The sequence below is a fragment of the Tetrao urogallus genome, assembly GCF_951394365.1.
Source record: "Tetrao urogallus genome assembly, chromosome: 1".
Classification (NCBI taxonomy): Eukaryota; Metazoa; Chordata; class Aves; order Galliformes; family Phasianidae; genus Tetrao; species Tetrao urogallus.
The window spans coordinates 107,318,176-107,338,151 of record NC_136813.1 but is presented as its reverse complement, the minus strand read 5'-3'; the positions used below and the strand labels follow the sequence as shown (position 1 = coordinate 107,338,151).

Genomic DNA, 19,976 nt, shown 5'->3' with positions numbered 1-19,976 from the left:
CTCTCTTGCTGCCTTGCAGTGGGTGCTGGAGGGTGCTTTCCTGGCCCTTCCAAGCTTTTCAGATTTGACTTGGTCCCGGGAACTCTCTCTCTCTCTTCTTGTCTGATTTATTAATCTCAATTTCAATTAAATTGTATATATTGTGTTATCTTGGATTCCGATATTATAGTAAAATAAGTTTTCCTCCATAGATTGTTGCCGCTGCTCTTTTCCTCCCTTCCTTCCTTCCCATTTTTGTGGGACTGGGGTGGGGGGGGGAGGGCAGAGGCCTGTCGCCCCTGTCACGGACATAGATTGATCTGATCAACTCCGTGACAGATTTTTGGCGCCCAACGTGGGCCTCGACTGTTTTTTAGCTTTTAGAATGAAACTTTTTTTCTCTCTGCCCTTGGAGAGCTTCGTTAGGGAGCATTATCAGTAGTTCAAGTTTCTGTGCTAGAAAACCTGACCTTGAAAGATTAGGCGTACTGCCAGTGTTCTGGGATATTTGTAAACTTTGAGCACTACTTAGTCTGGGTAGTGCCTTTTTTCTTTTTTTTTTTTTCCCTCCTCTTGTTAGCTTCAATTCATTAACCCCTTTTTAGCAGGCACCACTGATGAACCCACTCGTTATCGTGGGGGCGCTGTGTAAAGGATTTAAAGCAATGGTGTTACTCACAACCTACTGGCCAATAATCCAGCTCATAATTATGTGTTGTGGAATTGCAACCATATATAGGTACCTAATGACACTGATGGAGACACCTATGTTTTACCTATTTGCAATGTGGTATGATTTGAATTTTGACATTTACATCCCAGAAGGAATGGCTAATTTCCCAAACAGCTACATCCCAAATGGAATAGCTAATTTTACAAACAACACAATGTTCAGACCAGTCTCCAGGTTTTCTTCTCGGTTTGTCTAACGTTTTTCGAATCTTGAATTAATACTCATGTTGGTGTGCGTGTCATTAAGTTCTCTGATTGTATTCATAATTGTGAATAATAAGAGGAAGGAGTCTCTTCCAAAACCAGAGAATGATGACTGGCAGGGAATATGGAGAGGTTTAGGAAAGGTCTTAGAAGCATGGGGACCCGCAGTGTCATGGGATTTTACTCTTGAACACCTGTGGGACCCTGAGAAACTAAGCCAGTTTTTGAGTCAGGGACTATGCGGCTTACATAAATCTAAGGAGGTACTACTTATTTGGGGTTTGGCTTGTGCTTACCGTGCCCTATATAATACCATTCTGGAGAGAGAGTTTCTGAGCTGAGGTTCAAGCCAAAGGGGAAAATCCCCAAGTCAAATCTAATCAATCACAGGAGACACCACTAACAATACCGTTTGCTCCTGTGGAGGGCAAGAAATGGAAACGAGTGTCTTCATGTCTTGAACGTAAAAGAGAAGAGGAGGAGGAAGATCCAGGCGAGGGGCCCTCCTCAGAACCACCACCATCGCGAAAGGCAAAAGGGAAAACTAAGAGACATGCAGAAGAGAGTGATGAAGAGGAAGTCTCTATTACTACTCACCAGCCTCTGGTAAAATTGAACGATACAATGGGTTGTTAAAAACTATGCTAAAAGCACTGGGTGGCGGAACATTTAAGCACTGGGAGAAGCATTTGGCAGAAGCCACTTGGTTAGTCAATACCAGAGGATCTATCAATCGTGATGGTCCTAACCAATCCAGTTCCCTACATACCATAGAGGGAGATAAAGTCCCTGTTGTACATGTAAAGAACATGTTAGGAAAGGCAGTTTGGGTTCTTCCAGCTTCTGGAAAGGGCAAACCTCTCCGTGGTACAGTTTTTGCCCAGGGACCAGGATCCACTTGGTGGGTAATGCAGAAGAATGGGGATGTCCAATGTGTACCACAAGGAAACTTGATGCCGGGGGAGTGCAGTTACTAATTGTGTGTGTGTGTGTGTGTGTGTGTGGGTGTGTATATATATACATATATATATATAGCCATGTGTGAGTAATGCATTTTAATCATTTTTTGTTAATTTTGTTATATATATGTGTGTATATTTTAAGCATGATGTAATGATGTAGAATAAGGGGTGGAATGTCATGGTTCTATGTTTTTCTGTTTTTGTTTTTTATTTTTGGGTTTCAGTATTCCACATCAAAACATCATGTAGTGTACGGGGCATTAAAGTGTCACTGCCCAATTCCAAGTACCTATCCCTGTACATTACAGCAGTCACGGGATCTGGCCCTTCCGGGTGGGGGGGGTGCTCTCTTGCTGCCTTGCAGTGGGTGCTGGAGGGTGCTTTCCTAGCCGTTCCAAGCTCTTCAGGTTTGACTCTGTCCCAGGAACTCTCTCTCTCTCTTCTTGTCTGATTTATTAATCTCAATTTCAATTAAATTGTATATATTGTGTTATCTTGGATTCCGATATTACAGTAAAATAAGTTTTCCTCCATAGATTGTTGCCGCTGCTCTTTTCCTCCCTTCCTTCCTTCCCATTTTTTGTGGGACTGGGGTGGGGGGGGGAGGGCAGAGGCCTGTCGCCCCCGTCACGGACATAGATTGATCTGATCAACTCCGTGACATATCTGTAAAAGGCTGGCTCTGTCTCACAGTATTTTGTCTTCTTCCATTTGTGGTCACGGTTGAAAAAACAAAACAAACAAACAAACAAAAGACCCACCAGAACAGCTATAGCCCTTATTTCTTATGGTAAATCTTGTCCTGTGTGACAGTATGGCCCCATCTGTGGAGAGATGCATCTTCGAACTCACTGGGCATTATGGTTTTTGTCACAGCCTCAAACTTCATTATAAACAGAAACTGTGAGGTGACAAGAGCACACCAGAAAGCCAAATCTAAAGTCTTAAAATGAGGTGAAATAGACTTCCACGATCATCTAGTTCCAATCCTTCCGCTATAGGCAGGGACACCCTCCACCAGATGAAGCTCTCAGAGCCCCATCCAGCCCAGTCCTGAACACTTTGAGGGAGGAGGCATCCATAACCTCCCTGAGCAACTCACTCCAGTGTCTCACCACCCTCACAGCAAAGGACATGTTCCTGACATCCAGTTCAAGTCCACCTCCTTCCAGCCTAGAGCCATTTCCCCTCATCCTTTTGCTATGTGCCCTTACAAAATGATTGAATTTCTATTTTTTTTTTTCATTTTGCTCTCATGTGGAGATTCTGTTAGATGCTAGCCAGTTTTAATGACACTGGTATGCTTTACAGGTAGTGTGTAATCAATGAATGTACAGGTGTTATAATTAAGAAATATACAGGAAAGTTAGGCTAAACAGGTTATCACGCTAAAGAAGGATGATTAGAAAGCTTACCCTTGTCCTGGGCTCACTGAGAAGACTCCAAGAGGAGGAATCTCCAAAAGAGATCCTTCCCCAGTGGTAGTCAGCTCTGCAGATAAATATACAGTCAGCATATTTTGCAGATGAAGCTGTTTTGTTCAAAGAGCTTAAGCATTATCCATTTATCCTGGAACTTGTTGAGACCTTTAACTTAGAGGGAGCAGAACAATATATGGGTTAATGCAGCACTGGTGACAGTGATTGAGGACTAGAGGGAAGAGACAGGAATGATTCTACATTGTCACGTAGGTATTTATTTTGCTCACCCTAGTCTTAAAATGGAAAATACTTACCTCTATCACAAGAAAGTCTTGTTGGGATTAATTAGATTCATAAGTAGTTCTTACAGAAGTTTTTGTTTTAACCAGAGATGCAGAAGAAATGACCGGACATTACTAAAAGAAACCCTTTCACTGCAAACAGAGGCTCAAAACACAGTACGCGAAGTGCAGCCTCACCAGGCTAAGTACAGGGGGATGATTACCTCTCTGCTCCTGCTGGCCACACTATTTCTAATGCAGGCAATTCTGTCCTGCAGCTAGAGACCAGAAATCCTTTGACCAATTGTAGGAGAAGCTTCTGAACTGGTTGTTTGTCTGAAGTTTAGCTTCTGCTGTCCTAAAAAAACTAGTACAGCCCCTGGCCAGCAGACAAGACAGCTAGAAGCTGAGCTATTGTGACTTTAAGGGTTGTCCCCTGAGACTGGAAAACATGACTGGATTTGCCCTTCAGTTTGATTTCACAAGAGACCTGCCAATTAGGATTTGTTCCTGTATAATGAAGTGGGCTAGTGGAAGTATGTAATCCTTTATTGGATGCCTGGGGCTCAACAAAATGAAATTATATAGAAATGAATGGAATACACTACACATTGTGCTTTGGTTTTCACTTGATATTTATTTTTGTAAGTGCTTGTTTTAGTTTTGATTTAACACATCTGCTTTTGGTTATGCCTGATTGTATGAAACATCATCTTGTATCTGTGAGCCAGGACTGCGCTTACTCCTCTTCATGAACCTGAAATGCAATTGAGAAAGTATATAGCTGTTGAAAAACAAAGCACTGCAGGGGATTTAGGGTAAGTTCACGAGTAAATGACAAAAACTTCTATTCACTAATGCTTGTGCTTATTTGCATTACCAGCTTATAGCTGAAATAGACTAGCACTAAATGCTACAGATATTGAATCTTTTCTCTTACTTCAGCGAGTAGGCTTTTTCTCCTAATGCTACTGTTTGTGTCCTTTGAGAGCAGATGATTTCTGTGCAGACATGTCACAATACAGTGTTGTTTGCACTGAATCACACATACTTCCTAGAGTTTCCAGGAACAGGGGTAGCAGTATTAGGAAGCTAATTTTAATGCTAATCTAAAAATGCTTATAAATAAAGCCTTTCCTATGGCATTCTCTCCCTAAAGGAAGTGTGTAAATGTGTAAAAGACCAGATGTTCATCTAGTATTAATGTAGCCCTGCTATAGACAGGGAATCTACAGTAGTTTATTTCAGCTAAAGATGACTGTAATAGTCTATTATAAAAGCAGAAATTGGAGTATTTCCTTTCCATAGAATTGTGGATACAGAAGAATGAAGGAAGTGATGGGATGGAATGGGACAAAAACAGCTAAATAGTACAGAAGGATTTGTTTTCTCTTACTTGACTTAGGAGCTTAACCTCCACTACATTTATATGGTGATAAGTATGGGAGTTTATGTTATCTTTGCAAATGAAATAATAAAGCAGCAACCCTGCCCCTCTTCTAACATTCCTACAAATAGCAACACTGCCCTTCCTTTTCCTGGTTGCAATCAGGCAGGTAAAGTGAGGCAGAAATTTGATTTCGTAGCACCTTTCAGTTTCATCAATCTTACTTTTGTACCATTTTGCTCAGGTGCAAAATATCACAGATGTATTTCTCATTACTAATCACACCGCATGACTAACACCTAACATTTTCATCCAGCTCTTGAAATCAATGCAGGTTTTTTTGAAAGAGCATTGTTAGAATAACTGGCATTCTGCTAATGCAATAATCCCCCAGCTCCACTGCATACATAGATATCTGCATCATCAAAGGGAGGGAGAAACTGAGCTTTTTAATATCACATTTGTAAAACGATCTGGAAACTTCTGGCTACTGTGTACTGACCAGTCACATTTGCCCCATAGAGTAAAACCGTACCTTTTTCATGCCAATATCTCTTGACTTGCTCCTCAGCTTGTTAACTTGAGATTCAGCTATTTCTGCCCTCTCTTCGGCATCATCCAGATCGTGTTGCTGTTTTCTGTACTTCGAAAGGTACAGATTGGCTTGTGCTTCCTAGTGAGAGAAAACAGCAGAGCCATTACCTCCAATCCCTAAGAAACAAAGCTTTCCACTTCAAATATAACAAAAGGGCTCAGCATGGCTAAGTAACAGCCCTATGGGACCCATTTGGCTCTTGAAGGGCCGAGGGTTGGTGGTTTATTTTATTTATTTATTTATTGTGGTTAGGGTTTTTGTTCCTCCACAAAGAAAGGATTTGATGTTTCCAGCAGCACTCTTCATTTTAAGTGAACTGGAAGGCTCGAAGCATACCTCCTGAGGGAGTATCAGGAAAAGAAAGTCTTTCTTGTTCTTCCCTTCCCTTTGCATCCTGCAAATTACTCTCCAATCCTGAGATAAAATGGAGTAATTTCTTCTAAAGTAATCAGTGCAAATGCTATATATTTTATATGTAAATACATTTATAAGTCCAGCCTTCATATAAATGCAAATAGTAATTGGATAACAATTAGGGAAAAAAAGGCCTAAATAGTCACTTACAGCTTCCTCTGCTTGGTGTTTGTAGCTTTTCACTTTCAGTTGTAGCTTATCTATCAGATCCTGCATTCGGGCCAGATTCTTCTTATCTTCTTCTGACTGTACCAAAACACCAATAATTGAGTCAATAGTGTAAAAAGGCCAAAAGCATTTCCCACAGTTCAGTCATTACAGTTGGTAAGTATTTTGCAAACATGTTGTCTGAAGTATGAACAAGTCATATTGTGGTCAACCTGCACATAGATTCTGTAGGCTGATTGAAGATGTGTGAGATCTTGGAGGCTGGGGACTAAAAGAGAGTAGCCTCTGTATTTATATATTTATATCATGTATACCTATACATGCACAGAAAATTCCTTGCTTGGGGTGAGAAGCACTTGTTGTTATAGAGCGTGTCATTATTGAGTGCAACAGGCCTATGGGCATGCCTAAAATAGATGTAATTTGATTTTTGTAAAATCTGTTTTGAAGGGATTTCTGGTAAAATGCGCCAATTTTAAGCTTTTGCAGGCCATAAACAAGCAGATCAGTTAATTCTATCTGCCTGTGCCTTCTTAGCAACCTTCAGGCTCTGCATACAGAAGTCAGAGTAAAACAACATGTATGATATTAAATAATAGAGTAAACAGATGGATAGGATTATCTTAAGAGTACTGTCAAAAGCTAGGGAAGCAGTGCTCTGTACTGAAGTTTTTTTGTTTTTGTTTTTTTGAAAGGCAAGCAGCATGAGCAGCTGTTAGTAAACCTGTGGTAAGTGTCAGAGCTCTGGGACTGGGCAGCCCTACACCTGGTGATGCATCAGAATCTTCTTTTTAGCAACATCAGCACAGCTGAGAGACAGCTGGGCATTCTTCTGGGCAGTGTGAATCATCATTTCAGCCTGCTCCATTTTATAACCATGCTAAAACCATCCAAATCCCAGCAATAGCATTCTTTGTACCATTAGTTACAGTGAATCAGGCAAGATGATAGTAGCCCTAACAAGATATTCGTCCCATCCATAAAGCTTCTTGCAATCAGAAAGCTCTGGCTGGTGCCCTCCTTTATGCTTCACTGGGACCTAGTGGCTATGCAGTCCACGGTCACCTGGTAAGTCAGCTCCTTTATGCGCCTCTCAAACTTGCGGGCTCCCTTTTGGGCATCAGAGTTGCGGCGGAGTTCGTTCTCAAGTTCATTCTCCAGCTCACGAACCTGCAAAAAAGAAAAAGCTCTTGCCCTTATATGTATAATGTAGTGGATAATGTACTTCACAGTTCAAGAATTGTTCATTTTCTCAACATCTTAATAGAGCTGAATTTCAAAAATGGATCATTCTACTTCCCATTCTACTTTTTCTTACGTGTATTTAAGGTGAACCAGCAGTCAAAGATCCCACTCAAACCCAGATGCTCGATAGAAATTTTGGCAAGAGAAAAAAATGTTCAAATGAAGCAAGCAGAGGCCTTTCCCAGTTTTAGATGTTGTGCCATTCCTTTTTAAAATTTTCACTATTTTGTTAATGAGGAAGTTGGCCAACTGCTGTGCTACAACAGTTCATTGTAACTGAATGATAAAAGGGAAATGTGTGTCCAAGAACTGTTCACCTGCTTTCTGTGAAACAGAGGAAAGCATTCACAGCATCTGTTATCAGCCTCTATAAACTTACCAGGCAGCCCTAGGCCATCTACCCAGTCCCAGTTCTATAAGACAAGGGATAGTGAACTATAGTTTGATTGCAAACTTACCCTGGATTCCAGTTTCTGGATCTGTTTCTTGCCACCTTTCAGGGCAATTTGTTCTGCTTCATCCAGTCGTTTCTGCAGGTCTTTAATGGTTTGCTCCATGTTCTTCTTCATTCTCTCCAAGTGAGCACTAGTGTCTTGCTCCTTTTTAAGCTCCTCAGCCATCATTGCTGCCTGAAAAACAACCAAACTTTACAGCGCCTCTATTATGCCACAGAATTGTGCCTCATTAAAAACCTGATGAAAGATCTGTCTTGAATCATCCACTACTTGGATCATTCACTGTACCCAGAACCCCAAAGAATATTTTATGTCCGCACATATCCCCTGGGCAGAGAGAATATGATTTTTTTTTTCCCCTTTCTATTGTAATGCTGTGATTTAAGGTGGGTTTGTTGTTGTTGTTGTTGTTGTTGTTGTTGTTTGTTTTACTTGTTTATTTGTTTGGATTTAGAATCCTTGCTATGATGTTTAAATGTCCTCATTTACAATACCTGTAATCTGTACAACTCACTACAGACATTTCAACTAGAGTTTATTTAAAAAATCTAATATTGGAGTTAGGGGGTCTTGGTAGTAAATTAAAACAACTGGAAAGCAAATTTCCCTGAACAGCCATAGATGAGAGCTTCCTGAGTGGCTGTAACATCACAGCAGTTTCTGTAGCATGCTGCAATAGGAAGCTCAGTTTCAGCATCTTATGTCATCGTCCCTGGCCATTCTGCAAGGCTGGTAACAAGCACACCTATTAGCTCTTTTCTGATTTGACATGTTTCCCTGCTACCAAGAGCCATTTACAGATTTTGTATCCATCACTGAGCAGACATTGGAAGCCAGCAATTGCTGCAGTCCAGGCTGGAGTTGAATCAAGGACAATCAGTGTCTTCTCCCTGGCAGGCAGTAATAGCACTGCCTCCTGAGAAGCGAAGACTGTGGTACAAGAATAGCTTCATTCATGCACACCATGATATGATATGTCAGCCCAACTCTGCATTTCTCCAGGTCTGTGGGAAATTAAGTGTACTCTAATGAAGGACATCCAAATGATGTCTGCCTCCTGATAGGAAGAATGCACTCTGTCTTCTTGAATCTTTGTCCTCATGTTTTCCTAATAGACACCTATTTACGGGGTAATTTTGGACTCAGTAATTTTGTTTCTCGTATCCGATTCTATGTAGACCAGTCAACCAGTTAGTGCTAGATCAATCTGAACTGGTTTAGCCTACAGAAATATACAGTTGTGACTGGAGACTTTGAGGATCAGTGGAATCTGCATTCTTGAAAAAATAAGATGAAGTTGATCAAACAGAATTCTTTCCTCTCTTTTTACCTCCAGCCTGTGTAATGTTGTAGTTACATCAGCTGCCTCCAGATCACTGTAGAGCACTTGGGTATGTCAGGTTTGTAACATTCTTAAGAAATGCTGTGCTGTCCTTGGACACTTTGGAGCTGAAACAATATGAGCAAGGAACTAAGCTACTTACATCTGTGATGGCTTTCTTGGCTTTTTCCTCTGCGTTCCGGCACTCTTGGATTGATTCCTCCACTTCATTCTGCATCTGGGAGATGTCACCCTCCAGCTTCTTCTTCTGATTGATCAGGCTTGTGTTCTTTGATTACATTTTCCACAAAAGAAAAGCAGAAAAGGAGGAAAAGTGATTATTGGAGACCTGACTTCTTTAAATACCATAGCACACCAAGGTTTAATTATTTTTGCAGTATTTCGGGAGACCCAGCAGTGTGGTAAGGGCTTTTGCTACCCAGCTAGCTTCAGGCCTAGGAGGTGTTAAGGGTACTCACAAAGCTGTAAACATTCAGATTTTTATTCAGATAACATAATAAGCTAGAGACTGAAATAGAAGAATGGATAAGGCAGTTCAACTCGGAAAACTAATGATCCATAATCTGTTAGTTAATGAGGTGGTTAGAACAAAAGCCTCATGTCATCAAAGCAGAAAAAGCTCATTCTCTCTTCTGAGTATTCAGTATTTGGTGACGAGAAGCTTGGATTTTGCAGCAAAAATGCTGGTGAGTCAAGATCTGTTCCTACATGACTCTTCAAGTCCAAAGGCCTCTCTTAACGAAGTCCTGTGGTGTAGTCGAGTACTTTTTGCTACACTGCACAGTAGGCCTACACCCAGGCTCTGCAGTTTGATTTGCTGAGTAACAGCAGCAAAAACACCATGTCTGCTTCTCCATCCGAGCAGCAGCCCAGTGAAAGCACAAAGTTACGGTTTTATAGCACCTAGAGAAGGAAAGAACTACAACTTGCGCTTGTAATCACCCATCCATATTTTCTGGGAACTGTTTAAAGCAGTTGGCTGAACCATCAATTCCAGTTGCCCTGGCAGGAAGGAGGGAGCACATATGCAGAGTGGTTTATTTCCTCTCCTTCATTTTCTAACCAGAAGGCATGCAGGGAGCGTCTGTCTCATGATGCCCATGGATGAACAGTGTCAATGCTTAACAGGCGAAGCTCAGTTTAACCCAGGAAAAGCCAACCTGAGTATGCAGCAGGTTCACACGTTCAGTGGCTTCCAGCAGCTCGTGCTCTGCCAGCTTCCTCGCTCGTTCAGTCTGGTCCAGCAAAGCCCTCAGCTCATCCAGCTCTGACTGGAGGAGGTTGTTCCTCCTGTCAGAGACTGCCAGCTGCTCCTTGAAGTCTTCATTCAGGTGTCCCAAGTCATCCAGCTGCACCTGAAGCTCCTAGAACAAAGAAGCCAGGTTTTACCAGGCCAACTCCATTTTGAGTCCCTGTGTATATAAGGACCTATTGGTTGTAGAGACCACTTGGGGCCCACTCCAAAGGTTCCGTGTTTCTTTATTGGAGAAAAGCTTCCTCTAGACTGTTATCTCAAGAGCTTTTCTGGTAGGTGTTGCAACAGGGGAAAAACCTGAACTGAGATCTGTCAAGAGCTGGCACTTGTGCCTGAGGCAGAACTGGCAGCATGGGCACAGGAAGGACAAGAGGCAGGTAATGACTTAAGATATCTCTTATCTTTTCAAACCTTTTTAAAACTAAAATATTTACCAATGTTGAAGCAGGTGAGAAAACTGAACATACACACACACTCTCTGTACTCCAGCCAACTGGTTTGCTCTCCAATTTTAAAAGATTTGCAGGCTTTCAAGGAAATCACAGATTTTCAGTACCTCGTGCTGTAGCTCTCTGCCCCTGCAGGAGGCTGTAGCCAGCAGGGTTTCATGCCTGTATCTCACCCACCTTTGTCTGCAAGTCTTGGAAGAAATCTACTTCTGAATATTCTCTCATATCAAATGTGATCATAAGGGCTTTACTGCATGTGCTTGAGAGTAGCTTTTCTCTTGATCACCATCACCATTACTGTTTTGGTATGAAACCCAGCTCTCAGAGTACCTTAATCTGTGTCTGCAGGCCACGTGCTGACTTGGTTGCTTCTGCAGCATGTCTGTTAGCATGGCTGAGCTGGATTTCCATCTCGTTGAGGTCTCCTTCCATCTTCTTCTTCAGCCGGATGGCCTCATTTCTGCTCCGGGCTTCAGAATCGAGGGTGGACTGCAGAGAATCTATGGTGCGTTGTTGGTTCCTCCTGATTTTGGATAAAGTAGATGGGAAGTTAAGGGTGAAGGGAGATGTTTTACTCCCTGGGAAGGGACGTAGAGCTACGTGAAACCATACTTCACCTTCAAGAGGCATCTTATCTAGAAGCAGCACTACATTTCTGAATGACATACATAGCATGGGTTTCTAGCACCTTGTTGCTGTGTACTTGTCTAGTATGTTTCACACCCTCAGCCAACTCCTGATCTGTAAGCACTTACAGCATCCTTCTCCCATGTTTTCTTTGGCAATATTTCAGCAGGGAGCTTCCTCGAGTACATTATGAACACAGGCAGGTACAGGCCTGAACCTCACAAGAAGCACTTCAAGCTTAACTGTCACTTACCATATTTACTGAATCATCTACTGGGATGCTTTACATGAAGGCATTAAGAAAGGAGATTAATCAAACTGATGGTTGGTAGCTACATTCAAGTTAATCATTGTAGGGGCTCTTTATATAGTAAACGGCACTTGCAAGCTACAATTTAGTGCGCCTTAAAGTAGATGCTGGAACGTATATTTTGTATGCTGAATTATTATGGGAGTAGATTGGGAATAGAAATCTGTATTATGGACATGTAAAGTTAGAAGAGATTAAGCCCACTGTAATTAACAGGCTGGTCCCCCTGCTAAAGGCAGCTTACTGTCAATTTAAGAGATGGCAAAATAAATAGAGGCAGGTGCATAATTTTCCTCTAACAGTCAGAACAGAGAGGCTTAAAATCAGCAGTTCCACATTCTAAGTCCCAAGGTGAAGGTTTTGCTCTCCTGCAACCAGAAAGTAACTCAATATACAGAATATGACTCACAGTAAAAAAATTTCTTCTCACCCTTGACCGGGCTTTGCTGTTTGCATATCATTTCTGGGAACTCATTAAGGCAACAAGGGAAACCTTGACAGTCTTATTGCTTGGGCAAGACAGAGAACTGTGCCCCAGATTCCCAAGGATAGCCCTGCCTGCCTGCAGGGCAGCCTAGCAGCAAAACACGCACAATGTGGCTGAGGCAGGAACACCGAACGGAATGGCTTGTCCTGTGGTCTCAGTAATCAGAGTAACTCTTCAGACTAGGGTTTGTGCTAGAGGAAAGTGGGGAAAAGATTTCATCCTTCTGTCATCTGATTACTTTTCCTTTTTCTTGTTGCTCACCCCTTTTTACCTGCAGGCTCCTCTCCTTTTATATCCACGCATTCTGTACCTCTCCAAATCTCACCACTTATCCTAATTATGCATGCATAACTGCAAGCTCCTTGTGCCCTCCCGCAAATAGCGTAGCTACGAATTGCACAAATGAATCAGATGCAGAATTAAATACTGCCTTCAGGTAGCATCAATCTGAGCACCACTGCAACAGTTCTGCTGATTTGTAGTTCCCCTTGGAAGGAGCTCATAGGAGGGGATTGGGAGAAGGCAGTAGACTAGATCTGCTTGTTTCCTGCTGTGAACATACAGGCATAGCAGCTCATGGTCTTCCCATGACTGTTCCAGCTGGTTTTCCTGCAGCTGCTTTGTGATATGTCTGGTGGGTTTACATGTACACTGGCAGAGACTGGACTGACAGGAATATCTGAACTAAGAAAAGATCTTGTGGTAGAACTACCCTCTGGCAGAGGGCAATAACCAGATTGTGGTTATGTGGTTAAATGCCTTAATTACTGGTACTGCCAGCATCTGCTTTTGCTGGCATAACTCATTGTGGTTTGTTTGGCTGGCTTGGGTCTTGAGAATATTTCTGATGCTTTTAGCAGAAGAAACATATACCTTATATTTTCCATTTCTTCATCCTTTTCTGCCAGCTTCCTTTCAAAATCAGCTTTAAGCTGAGAAAGCTCAAGCTGAAAACGAAGGGTCTTGCTTTCTTCATGCTCCAAAGCTCCCTGGAATAGAAAGCACCATGAGCATGCAGTTGCTTTTTCTTTCTTTTCAAATCACAAGCTGATGCAGAAAGAGATCCCTTCATGCTTTTCTTACTGCTCCCAGTAGCAAAGTTCCTCCACTGCCCCTATCTCTAAGCAAGGGACATGAGCTGCTTACTTGGCAAAGCAATTCTTTTATTCACCTTTGATGCAACCTGGCAGCTGGAAAATGGAGCAGAAAGCTCCCTGTGGTTCAGATTCTCAAAGAGTCCATGGCTCACCAAAGAACCAGTACTTAGACCTTGCCTACATGGTTTTGGTACCAACACATGCATTCCCCTGCACTGCAGTGCAGACACCCTCAGGAAGTGCATTGGCTTCTAAGGGAGAGGGAGAAGCTGAAACCAGATTGTTGTTGGAAGCTTGAAGGGGTCCACATAAAGCTCATCAAGATCTCTCCAAATCAGGGAGTGTTGAAAACCTCCCACATATGCAATCTCGTTATGGAGTTACTTTAAAGAAAGACACAGTAGGCATCAGCTCTGTAAGACAAACTATTCTGCCCCTTATTTCCAGTAAACATGAAGGAAACATCACAGAACAGGGGAGGTTTGTCCTTGTTCTGATGTTCTCTCTCACTCACAGAAGTCAAGAACAGTGCTAGTGGCAACCACTAGTTAAACACCAGGTCTTTGACTCTCAGGTCATGCACAAACCAAGTTCAGGGCCACTCTGACTCACTGCTGCTCTCATCACATGGAGAAGGAAAGTGGAACTGAACACCACATCTCTAGAAAGTGCTCTCTGAAGAGTAAAATTGCACTGGCTTTGCCGTGTTTCCCTCAAGAGATGGTGGAAACAGAATAGGGTTCCCAAAAGCAAAGCTGTTCAAAATCCTTGATTATCTCTGGCCATTGTGCAGCAGCTACAGGACACTTCTCATGCCACTTCATGCCAAGCAGCCACTCTGTGTTACTGAGAATGGTACACAGAAACACCAATGACGAGGGACAGAAATCCAAATCACAAGGGAGGGAGAAAGTCTGCACTACGACATTTCTATCACAATTAAATACATCATCGCTTTACTTCAGTTAGCTGCCAATTTCAGAGATTCAGGAAACCATTTCACACAGTTCATGAAAGTAAAGCATGCCCCTTGGATCCCTCAGAACTGATGTATTCTTTCCTGTGAGAGAAGCTCAGTGACAGAGCATGTAATCACCCTTCACATCTCAGAGCTGGGGGAGACAGACATGCCATTTCCTCTGCTCTGATTGTGAGACCTGTTTGTTTGGCTGTGAAATCCCTGCAATCTGTAAAGCATCCTGTAATAGACAAAAGAAGTTGCACAGCATTTAAGGCATTAACAGATCCCTGTTGCTGCATGATGCTCACTTCAACAGATGCTGTGAAGAGAACAATTCAAATGAGACACAGCCCTCCCCCCTACAACCCCTTGCTGTGTTGCTTCTAGGCAGCAACACCGACACCCCCTTCCTATAACTCTGCAATGCACCAAGCTTCCAGAAAACCCTGGAAATAATCAGAATAATCTCCAGTCAGTCTGTTCTGCGTTGTTGGTTTGTTTCTGTAAACTGTGTTGGGCCATCCCTATTGGATACGTGCATACCTGTCACTATAAAAAGAAACACAGTGATGTTAAATGTCTTACCAAACTCCTATGGGAGTAAAAGATTTTCTGGATGGCCTGTTTTTTGTCTTGTTTCCAAGCTTGAGACCACTTTATTTTTTTTTAAAGCGAAGTGAATCGTCTAAAGCAATATTTAAAACCTCAGAAGATTTAATGTCATCTGGAGGTTTGTTTTCTTATGCTCTGTGATAGGAAATGGTGAATTTGCTGATGGAAACTAGGCACTAGAAATATCTGATAAAATTTTGTAAAACCATAATTCCCAAATTTTCTGAAAGGCTGGAATGCTCTTATGCTGGCTTTTCAGAAGGTGAGCAAAGGATTTTTGTGCTTCCAGAAAGAAAAAAAAAAAAAAGAAAAAAAGAAAAAAAAAGAAAAAGAAACCCAATAACAACTCCTACGAGACACCTCCTTTGAAGCAGCCTCCGTTTGGTGATCTCAGAGCTGAGATCTCCAAAAGACACCAGTCTCTCTTGAAACCCATGGCTGGCTAGCAAGCTCAGGGGAGCTGGTTGCAGGGCAGTTCCACTTACTACTAGCACATTTGCAGAGTAGCTGAGAGGATCAAAAAGGAGGGAAATTCATGATAAAGAAATAATTTGTCAATCTTTTGAGTTCTCTCTCCTTACCTCTGCTTCTTCCAGAGCCAGCTGAACCTCTGACTTTTCTTGTTCTACCTGCTTCTTGACTTTTTCTATCTCATGGAGGTTCTTGTTTCCTTCACTGATCTGATTGGTCAGATCAGAAATTTCCTCTGAAACAAACAAATTAAAAAAAAGAAAAAGGTCAGAGGGATTTAGTGTCAATTTGAGTATTCCAAACATAAAGCAATACACAGAATGAGAATATAAGATCCATGCCTCTGGCACCTGAAGTGCTCATCTGCATGCAGGACAGCTTGTGTACATCCTTCTTGTACAGCCACTGCTTTTACCTGATGAACTTGAGGGCACAGGCTTTCTCATAAATACTTTTTGAAGCAGTTTAGTTTTTATCTGTGATCTGCAGGCTAGCAACATGGTGCCCTACTTTGGGAGCTATGTAGGCCTCATCTCTTGCATCTTTGTCACCTTTCTTGTTCCTTCTCTGAGGCTGACACCTCTGTAAGCAGTGAGCTCACTTCCCCTGCCCCCGGCAGGAGGAGGAAAAAGCAATGGTCATGATTAGAAATTTGCTTTCAACAATGTGAATTGCTCCACTGGTGTAACAAGCAAGGATTATACTGCTAGTAAAAGGCTGCACTGACACTTAAGTGTCTTCCTTCTCCCTTGCAACAAGAATTCTTGTTTCAAACAAAACTGTAGGCAACAGTAGATTACACAGATCTAGTCAGTCCTCTAGCAAAATCATTTTCAATGCTTAGAACTTTCATTTCCAACATCAGAGTCTCCAGGCTGAAAGTTCTTTTAAGGATAAAAGAAATGCCTTTCCCTACAGCTGTTTCCAGTGCTGTATCTCTGGCACCAGTCATGGAGTCCTGAATGAAGCCTACCTTGGAGATTCTTGTTTTCCCGTTTCAGAGTCTCCAGATGGTCCAATGTCTCTTCATAGGCATTCTTCAGCTTGAAGAGCTCTGTGCTGAGGCTGCGGGCCTCCTTCTGGGAAGCTTCAAGCTCGGCCTGTGACTCTTCATACTTCTGCTTCCAGTCATTGATGATCTTGTCGAAACCACGCTGCTTCTTGTCCAGGGAGGCAGCTGCTGAGTTGGCCTTTTCTAGATCAATCATCATATCTTCCAGCTCATTCTGCAGCCTGTGCTTTGTCTTTTCCAGAGAAGAGCACTTGGCGTTGGCAGCTTCGATTGCTTCCTCGGCTTCTTGCAGGCGGGCAGCAAGCTTTTTCCTGCCAGATGGGAAGAGACAGCAAAATGAATGAGGGCAATGACTGCTGTCTATCCAGATAAGCTGACACCACCAAAGCAATATCTCAATAATTTGATTTCCAAAGGGAAAATGGCAGGAAAGGGAAAAGGGAAGGAAAAATAAATAAAAATCAAGCCTTTAGAGAGAAGGGACTTTCTTAGACAAAAAATAGCTTAAATTGTGAATGCTACAAGTGGCAGATAATTTTGTGCATGTGCATGAATGTTTGAAACTGAACTTCTGAGTTCTCAATAAGAAGCCTGCTATGATTTCTAATTGTGACCACTATGGGCTGGTTGTGACTTTTGATAAAACCTAGTCAAATTAAAGTGCTACATAGTGAAATTTCCATTTAAGAGACATAGCTTCTGATTAGGAGGCTGATCATGCCTTGGGCTTTTGGTCATAGGCTATTTAGATGGGGAAAGCCAGGGGCTGGTAGTCTCAGCAGAAAGAAGAGGTCCTGGAAAGAAAAGAGGAACCCGAAAAATATCACAGTGAAAATCCTAGATGGAGAAAACTGGAAGTGAAGGAAAATCCTGCAGAATGGAGATGCTCAGAGACAGAGGCTACAGTCCTCTCAGCTGAGTGCCAGATGAAGCCCATGTAAGCCACTTACTTGGCATCTTCCAGTTCCTCAGTCCTCTGAATGGCATCAGTCTCATACTTTGTTCTCCACTGCGCCACTTCTGCATTTCCCTTGGAGAGAGCCCGCTGCAGCTCTGCCTTGGCTTCTTGCTCCTCTTCATACTGTTCTCGCAAGAGGTCACAGTCATGCCTGGCTGCTTGCAGGGCATGAGCCAGGGCGTTTTTGGACTGCAGGGATAGAAAGGTCACAACAATGCAGGGTTATCTACAGGGTAACCTAAACAAACATGCCGTAGAAATTCAAATAAAGGGTCAAGTCTTTGGTTTTTCTTGCTGGCTTTGTCAGGCCGGGACAAGTCAGGCAGAAAGTCATCCCAATGGGTAACATGCTGGGAAACTACGAAAACTGAAGATATTCGGATACCTTCAGAGAAACATTCTGATTTATAAGATGTAAGATCTGAGATTTTGCATATGCTATTAGGTCAGTTTTATTTAGCAATTATGAACACCAATTATTTTTCAAAACTATTCTCCTTTGACTTGCTGCTGTCAGGGCAGGAATTTATACTGTTCTGTTAGCAGGTGGTGTTCTCTCTCCTATATCTCATTTCAGTTTTTATCTAGGATACAAATGAACATGAGTAGTTTCTCCTATTCCATTTCAATGAATGGGACACAGTCAAAGCATTACCTTGGTTTCCTCTTCTAGTTGTCTCCTAAGTTCTTCAATCTGCTGTGTAAATGATGTTTTTCCTCGGGACATTTGACTTATCAGTGACTCTTTCTCTTCAAGCTGTCTTACAAATTCACCTGTCATAGGATTTAAGAAGAGGAAGTGACATGCTTGCAGCCAGAGCCAAAAATCGAAGTCCAACTTATACAGTTCAACTGAGGGAAAGAACAAACATGATTATAGCTGGCCTTTTATGAAGCATCTTCCAAACTTGTAGCCATCAAGACACTAAACCAGGATAATTTTCTTTTCTTTTTTTTTTCTTTTTTTTTTCTTTTTTTTCCTGATTACTCATATTTGTACTGTCATTACTTGGATTAATGAACTTCAGGCAATTTCATGAATCAGGCTAGACTGTTGCTTGCTTTCACATGAAATTGTCGCTGGTTTCATTTTCTTCACTACTTTGTCTTTATAGATTTCTTTTCAGACGGATCCAAAGTACTTTAATAACCCCACAGCTGCCAGCATACAAAACAGAGGGATATATAAGGAAAACTTTACTTATCACAGGGGCATCACTACGGGGCAGAAACTGCAGCTCTTCAAGAGTACAGAGAAATAACATGAAAGTAGACAGGAAATGAAATGTCTTTAAAAATGCAGAGGAAGTTAATCTGGCAGAATAGTGGTATCTGATGGGGATGCAGAGATAAGAGTTTTGTGGCAAAAAAATGTAGCATGCACTTTTTTTGTTGAATGTGAGCATCCTCTGTAGTGCACTGCCTGAGGCCATGCTGAGGAAGGTGTATTCACACAGACAACAGAAGTATGCCAACTCCCTCATCTTCCCTCTAGCTCTGCAATATATGTGTTGTTGTTTGTGAAAGTGGTACTTGGCCAGTACATCCATTTCAGCTCATGAGGCAGTAGCACAGCACGCTGGTAGATATGATTATAGATCAGTTTTAAAAGACAGTTCAAGGCAGGGTCTCTCCAGCCAATGTTAGAAGAATATTGAAGACAGGAAAATTGGAAGATGCAAAGCAAAAATTCTGTTCAGCAAATCAAATCCAGTCAGATTCAGTACTATTGCCACTGCACACCACTTCTCTTTGATGTAGTCACTTGACATTCTGCTTACTAGTAGCTTATATGGACTGAACACTCATTTACTACACATACCATTTTCACTCTGGAGTTTTGCCTTCTGAGTAGTGAGGTCATTCATGAGGCGAGTCATTTCATCCAGTTTAGTTTTTGTCTCATTCAGATGATCTTCATAAGTGCGACAAAGTTTTTCTGCATTTGCCTAAATGGAAATAATCAGGAGAAGAGACATACAAAGCTGCAGCCTCCAAATAGCTGTTTGGAAGCTGTAGCCTTTGAAATACATCTTTTTTGTGTGTGCCCCTTTCAAATAAACAGTACATAACAAAGACACAAACATCTCTTCTACCACCAGCTTGTAATGAATGTTAATGAGAGGGTAAGGCCTGATCTTCATAAGCCTTACAGCAAGAGCTCTTACTTTATGTTGGATTGGCACCCTGGTTTAAAGAGCAGTTTGACCTGGCAAATACAATTTTTTTGTTTTCCACCAAATAAAACAAGAGTGAAATGCACCTTACAGGAACACGGAGTGCCTCGAACATGAATAAAATATTTGAGATTTGGCTCAGTTTTAAAAGTAGTCAAGAAGAAATAATCCCACTCGTCAGGCTGTGTGTGTGTGCATATTGTCACTGTTTTGAAGACAAGGACACTAGAACTGTGAGAAGACAAGCTGCCATGTCACTTTGGAGGACAGCAGTAAAATGGAGAATAGAAACCCTGCGCCTGTGGTCCCAGGCAGGAGTCTCCCCATCAGAACACCTTCCTCATTTGCTTTTCCTTAACTGTGTTCTGAAGTGAA

The 19,976-nt window shown here is 42.0% G+C and overlaps 1 protein-coding gene across 1 annotated transcript in view; it reads right to left on the bottom strand.

Annotated features, from left to right (window-relative positions):
• Positions 1-4,318: 4,318 nt before the first annotated feature.
• MYH15 (myosin heavy chain 15) overlaps positions 4,319-19,976 on the bottom strand; it is a gene marked incomplete at both ends in the record, with an annotated part of 43,440 nt that continues 27,782 nt past the window's right edge. Inside the window, 14 exons of the mRNA XM_079543589.1 lie at positions 4,319-4,336; positions 5,502-5,639; positions 6,126-6,221; positions 7,209-7,313; positions 7,847-8,017; positions 9,328-9,453; positions 10,346-10,549; positions 11,220-11,412; positions 13,187-13,302; positions 15,565-15,689; positions 16,428-16,777; positions 17,417-17,613; positions 18,080-18,198; positions 19,247-19,373. Coding sequence (XP_079399715.1) covers positions 4,319-4,336; positions 5,502-5,639; positions 6,126-6,221; positions 7,209-7,313; positions 7,847-8,017; positions 9,328-9,453; positions 10,346-10,549; positions 11,220-11,412; positions 13,187-13,302; positions 15,565-15,689; positions 16,428-16,777; positions 17,417-17,613; positions 18,080-18,198; positions 19,247-19,373 — 2,085 coding nt within the window. The remainder of the gene's footprint in view (positions 4,337-5,501; positions 5,640-6,125; positions 6,222-7,208; positions 7,314-7,846; positions 8,018-9,327; positions 9,454-10,345; positions 10,550-11,219; positions 11,413-13,186; positions 13,303-15,564; positions 15,690-16,427; positions 16,778-17,416; positions 17,614-18,079; positions 18,199-19,246; positions 19,374-19,976) is intronic.